The sequence below is a fragment of the Stegodyphus dumicola genome, chromosome 3, assembly GCF_044657685.1.
Source record: "Stegodyphus dumicola isolate Sdum_Otavi_A_Nest chromosome 3, ASM4465768v1".
Taxonomy (NCBI): Eukaryota; Metazoa; Arthropoda; class Arachnida; order Araneae; family Eresidae; genus Stegodyphus; species Stegodyphus dumicola.
The window spans coordinates 13,647,070-13,659,915 of NC_140770.1; the positions used below are offsets into that span (position 1 = coordinate 13,647,070).

The 12,846-nt window shown below is 33.3% G+C and overlaps 1 protein-coding gene across 2 annotated transcripts in view; it reads left to right on the forward strand.

The window, feature by feature from the left end:
- Positions 1-12,846, forward strand: part of LOC118191914 (uncharacterized) — a 117,855-nt gene that overhangs the window by 83,392 nt on the left and 21,617 nt on the right. For both annotated transcript variants that reach the window (XM_085812585.1, XM_085812586.1), the window contains one exon: positions 6,132-6,246. In XM_085812585.1, coding sequence (XP_085668711.1) covers positions 6,132-6,246 — 115 coding nt within the window. The remainder of the gene's footprint in view (positions 1-6,131; positions 6,247-12,846) is intronic.

Sequence of the window (12,846 nt, forward strand, 5' to 3'; positions counted from 1 at the left end):
TGCGCGCGCAAGGTGGAAACATGACGAAACATTTTGCCACAAAACGAATTAAATTACAAAAATATTTGTGGCAACACAAACTTCCTGATTACGATTTCAGAAAGCAGCTATATTATGTAGTCAGTCATAAAAAGTTGGAAGTAATTACTTTTAAAATAAATAAGTTATTCCAATTCTTGCAACAATCACATATTCGAAGATCATAAGGGGTTTAAGGTGTATGAGCTCCCTTAAGTGATATCGTTTCCTCATGCCCTGCTCAACTGAAATCGGATTCAATGAAGCTATGAATCGTATTAGTAAGCAAAATTTTTATGGTTTATTAATTCCAACTGAAATTAAGTGTATATAACAGGCTGAACTTCTGACATTTATGTTGAAGCTTTACTAACGAAATGTTACTTGATTTACTTCTTTCCTTTCTACCTCCTTTCGTCATGACTTTCACTCATTCCACAATTTATATAGATTTAAGTGGTAAGTAACTTTACTATAAACATGAGAGATTTATGAATTGGAATGGGAGAGAGTGGTGTGCGGTCCGTGTATACCCATACCCATCTGTGTATATCCATACGGAATTCAGTGCCAACCCAGCAGGGAGATGCCAAAGAGGACCATCCCACGGTAACACAACTCCGTGGACACCGCAAATTTAATGTTCTATTACTAGAAAAAAATCTGATGTGTACACCACATGACATCCTTGTACGGAATATTAAATTATCCGCATTTTTTCTTGCATTTCATTTAAACTTATTGGATTGATCTAAATCTACTTCGCCGACAGCGCATAAATCACAATAGAATAAATGCATTCTTTAAAATTTATTCTGTTTACCACAGCGACAGTCTGGCGCTAGTATTATATTTCGTTCATATTATAACTCAGAATGCACAAAATTTATATCATTTAATGAATTATCTAATCGTTGCCACATGTTCTATTCAAATACTATAACAAAGCTAGAATGATGTATAAAAGAAATTGGTTTGTGCGGCCGATTGCAACCAAAATACGAGGTGCACATCTACATGTTATAGCAGTCCCTATATACGTACAAAATTTCAACGTTCTGAAGCTGCTCGTTTTTGAGTTATGCGAGATACATACTTACGTACATACGTTCGTACAGACGCCACGCAAAATTCTCTTCGGAATTCATTTTAAAGCAGTTTTATAATTTTTTTTTTTTTTTTTTTTTGGAGGAAAAGAGTCTTTTATTCCGTCCTTACGTACAGATATCACGCAAAAACATCGTTAAATTGCATTCGATCACGGGCAAAATGGATATTTTCTTTAAAATATTCCGCTTGAGACTTTTAGCGATTAGAATACTTCCTTTTTACTTCGTAAAAAGTAAAAAGGAGTGTTCACAACATAGGCGCGGTTACGGGGCCCTTGAAGAGTTGCCAACATTCTATTGTCATACCGCATTAATCAAGTAATAGTTGATTACAACTGAATATGAAAATATACACTATTGTTGCATTACATATGATTAAAGAGGTACAAGTGCGTAGAATTACATAGAGTTACAAGTTAATAATAGGCATGCATATGATACTCGTACAATTATGCATATAGAAATTCAAACAATACATAGAGAAATGCTAGTGGTTACCAACAACAGGGTACAGACAGAACAGTGTAGGAGCTTTAAGAGTATAATACAGTCAAAAGTCGTTAATCCGGACTCGTCGGGACTTCGGCGATTCCGGATTATCGATTTTTCCGGATTATAGATCATCAGTTTAAATCTCGTAAGATGGCATGCAGAAATTCTAAAATTAAAAATATGAAATCGTAATTTATGAAATAAAGAACAAGTGGACCCACTATGGTCTTTACTGCAAATGTGCACTCCTGTTGCTGGGCTCTGCCCTCTACATTACTACGCATTCATCTATTACAACCTTGATCTTTAGCTGGTCTTGTCTTATCGCGGTCCAGGTAAAGCTCTCTATCCAAGTTGAATTAAAATTATTGAATTTATTCAGTTTAGAAAGGAAGGTGCTGAAGCCAGATCCAGGTTGGCCCACAATTTTACGCTTGCATATTTTAAATTAATCACTCACAGAATGTGAGGTAGAACAATTATAAAGAATTTTAATTCTGTGTCACAGAACATAACTAATACCTAGAGTCTCACATTCTTGGACTATGGATGGCTAAAGCGAATTATCGCTGTGTCTTGTGAGAAAACACAGAACGTAAGAAAGGTGTAAAAGACCCTTTTTATTAAGAAATCAAATGGTCAAGAGAAGGCTTTTCTTGTGGTTACAAAACCAGCTACCATTTATAACGTAACTTAAAAAATAGGATTTCGTCTAAGTTAGTCAAAAGCTACATAGAGAGAATTAAAGCTCAAGTTGGCTGAAACCAATACTGGCGTGACAAGCATTATTGGCAAGAATAAAAAATCTGATGTGTACACCACATGACTTCCTTGTACGGAATATTAAATTATACGCATTTTTTTCTTGAATTTCATTTAAATTGATTGGATTGAATTAAATCTACTTCGACGACAGCGCATAAACCACAATAGAATAAATGCGCTCTTTAAAATTCACTATATTTGTTTATTATAACGACACTCAATGCACAAAATTTATATCATTTGAAGAATTATCGTTGCCACATGCTCTATTCAAATACTATAATAAAGCCAAAACGATGTATGAAACAAATTAAGCAAACAAAACAGAAAAGAAATAGTTTTTCACAGACGATTGAGTATATCTCATTCAATTAATTCCGTTCTCACTTCGGAACAAGGCAAAAATACATAAAAGTTCAAAATATCTGCCTTAAAAATTACGAAGTAAATCTTAAACACTTATTTCCTCGAAAAATTCCCAGAAAGGATTAAGCGTGATTTAATTCGCAATAATAAATGAAGGCGTTATCTTTGTTGTTGCGAAGCTTAGTCTCTGTAGAGTGGCAACAAATCTACAATTCTGCTGTTTCAAATGTAAACAAATATGTCCGCCATGTTATTTAAAACTTAACCGCACTTAAAGAGCTTTTAAATTGTTGATAATTGTACAAATATTGATTCCAGAATTACGAAAGGCATAAAAACCTTCACCGGAAGGTAAGAACAACATAATTGAATCATTTTTAAAGCAAAAAATGTACAATTTACAAACATATAAGAGTAAAGAAACTGAGATCACTGAGCCGGGTAACAGAGTGGATATATATATATAAATATATTTATATATGTTTGGTGCGGCCGATTGCAACCAAAATACGAGGTGCACATCTACATGTTATAGCACTCCTATATATCCTTACGTCCACACTTGGTCTGGGTCCCAGCTCATGTGGGCATCACAGGCAATGAAAAGGCAGATGAGCTTGCCAAATCGGCATCAAATGATAAAAGCCGGAGAGAATATCCTGTGAAACTCCCAACCTCTTATCTCAAGAGAAGTACTCTTGAAAATTTATTATGCCAGTGGCAGGAAAGGTGGGACTCAGCACCCACGGGTAGAAGGACCTACACTTTTCTTCCAAAAGTGGGAACTGTAGCAAAAGTCACGAACGGTGCACACACCCACTTTTTTTCTGGACATGGACCATTCCCTACCTATTTAAAGAGGTTCCACTTAAGCGGAACAGAATTCTGTGAATGGGGAGAGGTAGGTGATCCAGATCACTATCTCTTCCATTGTGCATCCACCAAACCTTATCACCTGAGGAGACCAAGTGATTTATTTTGGCCACAATGGGCAGAAACAATCTGCAAGAATAGTATTGCTAAACGCAAATTGAATGAGGTATTAAAGTACTGTGCACAGAGTCATGCAGGCATAAACAGAGCGAACACTTCAGAATAATTGACAATTACTGCACACATCTGTACCTTGTACGCTCACAATTAAAGGATCATCTTAGGGTAAAGACTTCCTTGTGAATGACATAACATTAGCTTTATTACCATTGCAGAACCTTGAACTGTTCAATGTTTGTGTGATTTAACCACACTAGTGCATAGATTCTTAATTTTTCATTGTACACATCTTTGTGACTTTTAGATTACCCTACAATTAATAAGTCTCATAACTGAAAGAATCATTAAAACGTATTGTAAAAATTACTAGTTATATAACTGTATCATTGTTAAATTGTTTCTATTCCATCATTGGCAGAATTATATTTATTTATTTACTCAGCATAGATGGAGGCATAACCTATTGTTACCCCCCCCCCAAAAGGGAAAAATAAAAGATTTTTTTTTTTTTTTTTTTTAAGTTAGAGTACAGAATATAAATTGGATTATGCTTTATGCTTGAAATATCAATGGTTAAATCATGTTGTTGGTAGTTCCACTGTATTTGCTAACTAGGAATGGTTTTGAAAAGTGTATTGTAACCTAACCTTAGCATTTTTCATTTATAGTATTATCTTTGGGTACCTGCATCAATAATGAATAACAGTGTATGGTTTGATTAACATTGTATATTATTTCTTAATTTTGTAATTATATGGCTAACTAGTACAGTGTGAATTGTAATCAAGATATAGAGCTACTGTATTTACAGTAATTGTTCAGTATATCTGTATAAGTAGTAGTATGAGGTTATGCGACTTTAATGCTTATATATTTTGTAAATTTTGTACATATATATAATAGAATCACAATGTATTGTACCCAGTGTAAAATGCAATTCTAGCCGAGTTTGTACTTTTGTAGCTTATAGTACTAGAGTGTAAAGTTTTGTAGGCATTGTATGTACTCGAAATTTTGCGATAGAAAAATTATCTAATATTATCGTATTATATTTATAACCAGGTTTACTATGTCTTGCATTTATATAGGATATTCTATGTCTTGCATTAATATATTCTTCTATGTCTTGCATTTATATATGATATTGTTACAATGTATAGTACTCAGTGTAAAATGTAGTGTGGTCTAGTGTAAAACATTGAAGTAGTATTGTAGTGAAAAGGAAGTATAGCAACATTGCCCATGTTAAAGTAGTGTAGTATAGTTAGCAGCGTAGTAGTTAAAATAGAACTTGAGTTAACAACCAGGCAGTTATAGATACTAAAAACCTATGTAAAATAATGAGTGATTATGAAACCTAAGATTTTGAAATAATAAATGCTGTCGGATCAGCGAGTCATGATTAGACAGCATCTGCCAAGTGGAAACAAATACCGTAAGGCTTACTATAGTTAAGGGCGGCAGTCCACTTGAGCAGCGTTCAGCACTCCTATATACAAAATTTCAACGTTCTCAGGCTACTCGTTTTTGAGTTATGCGAGATACGTACGTACGCACGTACGTACATACGTTCGTACAGACGCCACGAAAAATTCTTTTCATAATTAATTTTAAAGCAGTTTTATAACTTTTTTGGAGGATAAGAGTCTTTTATTCTGTCCTTACGTACAGATATCACGCAAAAACATCGTTAAATTGCATTCGATAGCGGTCAAAATGGATATTTTCGTTGAAATATGCTGCCTGAAACTTTTCGCGATTACAATACTTCCTTTTTACTTCGTACAAGGAAGTAAAAAAGGAAAGCCAAAGACAGACTGCTATCGCAGAATTTCAACTAGTAACGTGGCCTTCATCAGGCGGAACACGCTCTGTCTAAATAATCAGAAACCTCCCTCTAAAGGCTATTTCTTTCTGCCTCATTTGAATACGCGCGAGCTAAAATTAGCATTCTGGCAGAAAAGGAGAATGGCAGTAAAGGTACTTAACATACATTTATGTTTACTGTATTGATTAGGTAAATTACCTGGGGCCCACAGCAGGTGTTACAAACTTTGCATTAAGGATATATGCACAGAAAGAATTGTTTAGTTTCTATTGCCTTATTATATGCTGCATTCAGTGTGTAATTTTGAAGCTGCGGTAAATAAATTCTATTTTAATTGTTCCTTTCATTGCCTGAATGTTCAACCTAATTATTAGGCAATAATTTCATATTTGATTGCATTGCAAGTAACAAGCCGTTGACATAAGTAGTATTTAGCAAGTGTTATTACACTGTGATATAATAAATGATAAGAAATTAAAATTTTCCAATGTATTTTTAATACGTATTTTAAACAACTAATATATGTCTAGTACATGCGGATATATTTATTCTTTTTTCAGGTGAACCTCACATAATATACGCTTCCGAAAACATAAGAGCAGTTTTCGGGGAACAAATGTTTCTTTCTTGTACAGCGACTGGAATTCCTGAACCTCTAATGGATATATTCAGCAGGTTTTTATTCCCCCCTTGATTTTTCTCTTTTGGATTTTTCTTTTTTAAATACCGTTAGCTATTTTAATATTTTAATTAAAAGCATAATGAATGAAGCTAGTAAGATGGTAGTTTACAAAATGTTGAATAATTGGTGCAAATAAAAATATTAATAAGTCTTCTTTTCCTAAAGTTATTGGAAAATTTATAAAACAATAAATATAATATTTAAAATTTAAGACACTAGAAAAGTTGTAAGGTTTAATCTTTGGATTATGGTAACTTGGCGACTTTCTGGCGAAAATTTAGCGACCAACCCTGCTACAGCAAACTGCTAGTTTTTGTTTCGACGCCATTTTGTTTTCACGAAGTAAAGGCATTTTTTTTTTTTTTTTTAACTCAACATTTTTTTCCCATCAATCTGCTAGCCGAATTACGCTTATGCTAGTTTACAAAATATTGAATAATTGGTACAAATAAAAATATTAATAAGTCTTCTTTTCCTAAAGTTATTGGAAAATTTATAAAACAATAAATATAATATTTAAAATTTAAGACACTAGAAAAGTTGTAAGGGTTAATCTTTGGATTATGGTAACTTGGCGACTTTCTGGCGAAAATTTAGCGACCAACCCTGCTACAGCAAACTGCTAGTTTTTGTTTCGACGCCATTTTGTTTTCACGAAGTAAAGGCATTTTTTTTTTTTTTTTTAACTCAACATTTTTTTCCCATCAATCTGCTAGCCGAATTACGCTTATGCTAGAACTTTAATGGAACAAAAGTGCTTAATCATGACGAATATTAGGCGCGAAATTGGGAGAAAGTGCACAATCGCAAACTGCTTGCCGCGTTTTTAAGAATTCCACATACACGGTATCCATGTACAAGTCGACCCATTTTCACTTAAAATAAAAAATCTGATGTGTACACCACATGACTTCCTTGTACGGAATATTAAATTCTACGCATTTTTTCTTGCATTTCATTTAAACTTATTGGTTTGAATTAAATCTTCTTCGCCGACAGCGCATAAACCACAATAGAATAAATGCATTCTTTAAAATTCACTCTAGTATTTGTTTAACCTAGCTACACTCTGGCGCTAGATTCACTTAACAGTATTAATAATTATATAACGGAAACTAAGTTAACTGGGTACTATTCGGTTTTGAGGGCCGTAAAAAATCGCCAAACTATTGTTGATGCCAGGGCTGCCAAAAATAATTGCGGCAACCCTAACGCAAGAAAGGAAGTATAATAGTAAATAACTATTTAAGATTGATGTTTTAATTTAGATGAAAGGTTAATTTCATATAATACTTATATAAAAATTGCTAAACATAAATGAATGGATGCCTGCATCGCTATTGCGCTACCGACTTATCGCTAAAGCATAATTTCATCTCGTTGGTTGTTCAAACGTAATTTTCTATAATGAATGATGCTTTTTCTTTGAAAAAATTCTCGGTAACGTGCAGAATCGCCCACTTATTTGTTTGCCGCTTTTTATAAGGGTAAGAACATTTGCATTTTTGTCAATTTTCTTTTACATTTTAAGAAAAAATAGGTCGATGGGTATATAGATAAAGTCAAGGGTGTGCGCAGTGCCATTTTTGTGCAATTCTGGGATTTTTTTTTGAAGTGAAAATGGATCGATGTGTACATGGATACCGAGTATGTGCAATTCTTAAAAACGCGTCAAACAGTGGATGATTCTGCTCTTTACCCAAAATTCTATTGCAGACTTTTGGTCATGGGCAATTCCCAAATTGTGAAATTCATAGAATATCAAAAAAAAAAAAAAAAAAAAAAAGATTTAAAAATTAAACTAGTATTTCAATGGCGTGCTGTTAAATGGGCGCGTTTGCTAGATTTGGCACATTTGCGCATACATTTTCGCTGCACTTTTTTTACGGTCCTCAAAACGGAATAGTACCGTTAACTGTTATATAATCCAATAATTATATAACAGTTAACTTATATATTTCATTCATATTATAACTCATAATGCACAAAATTTATATCATTTAAAGAATAGAATTATCTAATCGTTGCCACATGTTCTATTCAAATACTATAATAAAGCTAGAACGATGTATAAAAGAAATTAAGCAAACAAAGCAAAAAAGAAACAGTTTTTCACAGACGATTGAATATTTCTCAATTAATTCAGTTCTCACTTCGCGAGAAGGCAAAAATACATAAAAACTAAAAATATCTATACTAAAAGTTAGGAAGTAAATCTGAAATACTTATTTCCTCGAAAAAATTCCAGACAGTATTAAACATGATTTAATTGGCAATAATAAATGAATGCGTTATCTTTGTTGTTGCGAAGCTAAGTTTCTCTAGATTGGCAACAAATCCACTATTTTCCTGTTTCAAATGTAAACATCAATGGCCACCATAAAAAAAAAAGGCTTAGCGGCACTTAGACAACTTTAAAATTGTTGATAATTCTAAAAATATTGCATACACATTTACTAAAGGCATAAGAACCTTAACCGGAAGATAACAACAACATAATACAATCATTTTTAAAGCAACAAATGTACAATTTTCAAACATATAAGAGTAAAGAAACTGAGATCACCGAGCCGGGTAACAGAGTGGATATATATATAAATATATTTATATACCTTTGGTGCGGCCTATTGCAACCAAAATACGAGGTGCACGTCTACATGTTATAGCAGTCCTATATACAAAATTTCAACGTTCTGAGGCTACTCGTTTTTGAGTTATGCGAGATACGTACGTACGTACATACGTTCGTACAGACGCCACGAAAGATTCTGTTCAGAATTAATTTTAAAGCAGTTTCATACATACATATATATATATATATATATATATATATATATATATATATTGAAGGAAAAGAGTTTTTTATTATCACACAAAAACATCGTTAAATTGCTTTCGATAGCGGTCAAAATGGATATTTTCGGTGAAATATGCTGCCTGAAACTTTTCGCGATTACAATACTTTCTTTTTACTTCGTACAAGGAAGTAAAAACATCCCAGAACTGCACAAAAATGGCATTGCGTACACTCTTGACTTTATCCATGTGCACTGCTAAAGTCCTAGCTAGTAACCTTTATCGCCTTACCAAAATATCGCCAAACTACCTGTTACCATATTCCAAAGATTAGCCGTTGTAAGGTTTATCCTAAGTTTTTAACAGTTCATTTTAGTTAAAGCTACTTTCCATTCCTTCCTAATTTCAGCTTACAATTTCCTGCCAGAATGTGTTTTTAGAATCGCGTTTAATGCAAATGAGTGTTATTTAAGTCGAGGTTCCACTGACTTAGAGAGAAAGCCTCAGACTTGCTAACTAAGCGCGCGTTCAACTTTTGGCTAAGTCTTTATAAGCTAGTTACTACGCTCGGCCGTATTACTGTTACTACGCTCCAAGCTGTTACTACGCTCGGCCCTTAATAGCTTCGCTAGCTTATTCGATATTTAGGCGACAACTACTCAGAATTTTGATAGCTTTAGATATATCTTTTTAGTTAAGTCTTATTACTGTGAGTTGAAGACCAAGTGGAGGCTTTGCTGTACGCCTGAGAAAGGGGCCGTCTGCTTATTTCTTATTTTGAGAAATAAAGGGTAATTAACCCTTCTCGAGTTTATTCTCTGTTCATGAACTAAAGCGATTATTCGGTTAACTGTTCACGAGGGGTTCCTACACACTTAGCTGTTAGATTAAAAGGGTGGAACCCACAATGTATAAATGTCTTGAAATACATAAAAAGTGTAATAGATTCAAAACCACATTTTTATGTACTTTTCTTTCGCATGGCCCAATACTTCAAACAATTATAAATCCTTCTAGGAATAAGCTTATATATATTGGGTCAGTCCATAAATTCGTGCTTATTTTTTTAGTAAATTTTTGAAAATTATAAAAAAAAAAAAAAAAAAAAAAAAAAAAAAAAAAAAAAAAACACAATTTAACATTTTAAGGGGTGTTGGAACCCCAAAATCTTCGAAAAATTGTGATTTCAGATTTTTGCATTTTCAAATTCTCTACACTTTTATCTTTCTAAAAATACCATTCTTTAATCTCTATGAGAATTAGAACTGTAAAAAAAAATCTAGTTTTAATATGTCATCGACTGCTTTGATCAATGAGGATCTTTACATAAAAACGCGTTTTTCTCCAAACGTTATTTTTTTATACTCAATGTACTTTTTCTCAGGAACTACTACTCACAGGTATCTAAACTTTTTATGGCTTATTTATTAGGTTCTCTAATATTTAATAAAATGAGCTTTTTGTAATAAACTTAGAAACAAATTTTTTTTTAATTTTTTGTGTGAGAAAAGTGCTAAAATTTACTATGCCTAACAAAATATTCTTTAATTTACTCTAAAATTTAAAATGTTTCAAAAGCTCATTTCAGTATAATCAGATAGGTATACTTTAATTACATAAAAAAATTCAAGCTTGTATCTACAACAGATTTTGAGAAAAGGTACATCGAAAATGGCTAATTTAACATTGTCGGTATAGGGATTTCTGATACCCCTTAATCAATTATATATTTCCTCCATTATCTACATTGTCTCGCCATCTTACAGGCAGCTTTTTTATGCCATTGCTGTAGAAAGGCTCTGGTTTTGATGCGAAAAAAAAAAAAAAAAAATTGAACGTTCGTTGTGTACTTCCTGTTTAGAATTTAATTTTTTTCTCAGTAAAAAATTTTGTAAGGCACGACATAAGTGAAAATCACCTGGAAGCAATATCTGGGGAGTAAGCAGGATGTGGCAAAAGCTCCCAATTAAATTCACTCACTTTTTGCAGCGTTGTTCGAGCCGTATACGGTCTAGCGTTATCACGATGAAACAACCCTTTCTTGATATTCACCAACCGTGGACGTTTTTTTGATCAATTCTGAGTTTAAACGGCAAAGTTGTTCACCATAAACTTCTGAATCAAGCGTTTGATTTGGTTCTAACAGTTCAAAAGGTCCTGAACGGGGTTCATCATCCATGCTGCTGTTTCCAACTTTAAATTTTTTTAAACCATTTCTACGCAGTCCTTACATTAATAGTGTGTTCACCTTGTACACTATTAATTTTTATCGCTGCAAACCTGGCAGATTCACCACACGAAAATAAAAAAAAATGTAGCACAGTACGTTTGTACTGATTATCTATATTCATCTTCTATGGGCACTGAAATGCGTTCAATATTTTCGAAAGTTGGTAACGAACTGAATAATATGTTAGTCATACGATGACAAGTTTCAACAGGTTCAAAACTGTATTGTGTTAGTAAATGCGTCATAGTGAATTCCACGCATAATCTTAATGCGCACGAACTTATGGACTGATTCGATAAGTTGTTTATGTTAATGGAATAATGTTTTGATTGGGGACACAGCACAATTTTAAAGCAGCGAAGAAATCATAGAGAACATTTTTTTCCGATTTTATAAGCATTTTTAATATTGCTTGGCTTTAATACTGCGTAATATTGCATAATTTATGTACAAGACAATAGTGAAGAAATTCAACATCAAATTGAATTTCTCAAGAGACAAAATTAAAATGTTTACCCATTTCGTATAGCATTAGCGCCTAAACATATTCATTTTCTATCTTATATCGTTTTATATGCAATATATTTCTGTTTTTCTTATTATTCTTTTGTCAGCTATTTTTTATTTAAGTTGTTTATTTTTCAAATTGTTGCTGTTTTGAATAAAATGTAATTTTTTCCTGTATATTATGTATTTAATCCAGAAGCGTATATAAATGCAGTTCCTTTAAAAATTTGTTAGGTTATTTGAAGTAGGAGTACATGAAAAATGACCAATGCCCTCGCCGGGTCTCTAACCTCGACCTCTCGAATACGCGTCGAGTGTGCTAACCATTGCACCACGGAGGCATGCTAGAAGAGCAAAGCATGCTAGGAGGAAGAAATACCTTATATACGCCCTCTTTTAAAGGTCGACCTGGGATTAGGGAACGCAATCGCCAAATCCTAGTGGTGAATAATCATCATTCACCGCCTTTTAGTTCGGGTGCCACTGTAGAGACATAAGATTGTTTTTATGCGGGTGACGCGAAAAATAAGCAGTCCCTCGCCGGGACTCGAATCTGAAATTTTCTAATACCGCCTAGTGTGCTAACCATTACACCCCGAAGACATGCTAGAAGGAGGAAGAAATACCTTATAAACTGAACACTTTTAATATTAAAGAAAGCAAGCTCGCTTATCCTTTAAAGTGCTGCAAACATACTTAAATAAACAATTCCAATAATGGCCAATCTTTAGAATATGGTAACAGGTAGTTTGGCGACATTTTGGTAAGGCGATAAAGGTTACTAGCTAGGACTTTAGCAATAATCTGAGAAGTGCACATTCGAATCACAGATTATTTTGTCTCAGAGAAATGAGACATCATGAGACATGTCATGCGACATTTTCCGGAAAATTCCGATCGTGATTTTTAGCTAATAAGCACTTAGAAACAATTTCGCCGCTAAAGTGCAGAATCGCCCACTTATTTGTTTGGCGCTTTTTACAAGAGTAAGAAGAATTAGATTTTTGTCAATTTTCTTTGACTTTTTAAGTGAAAATAGATCGATGTGTACATGGATGAA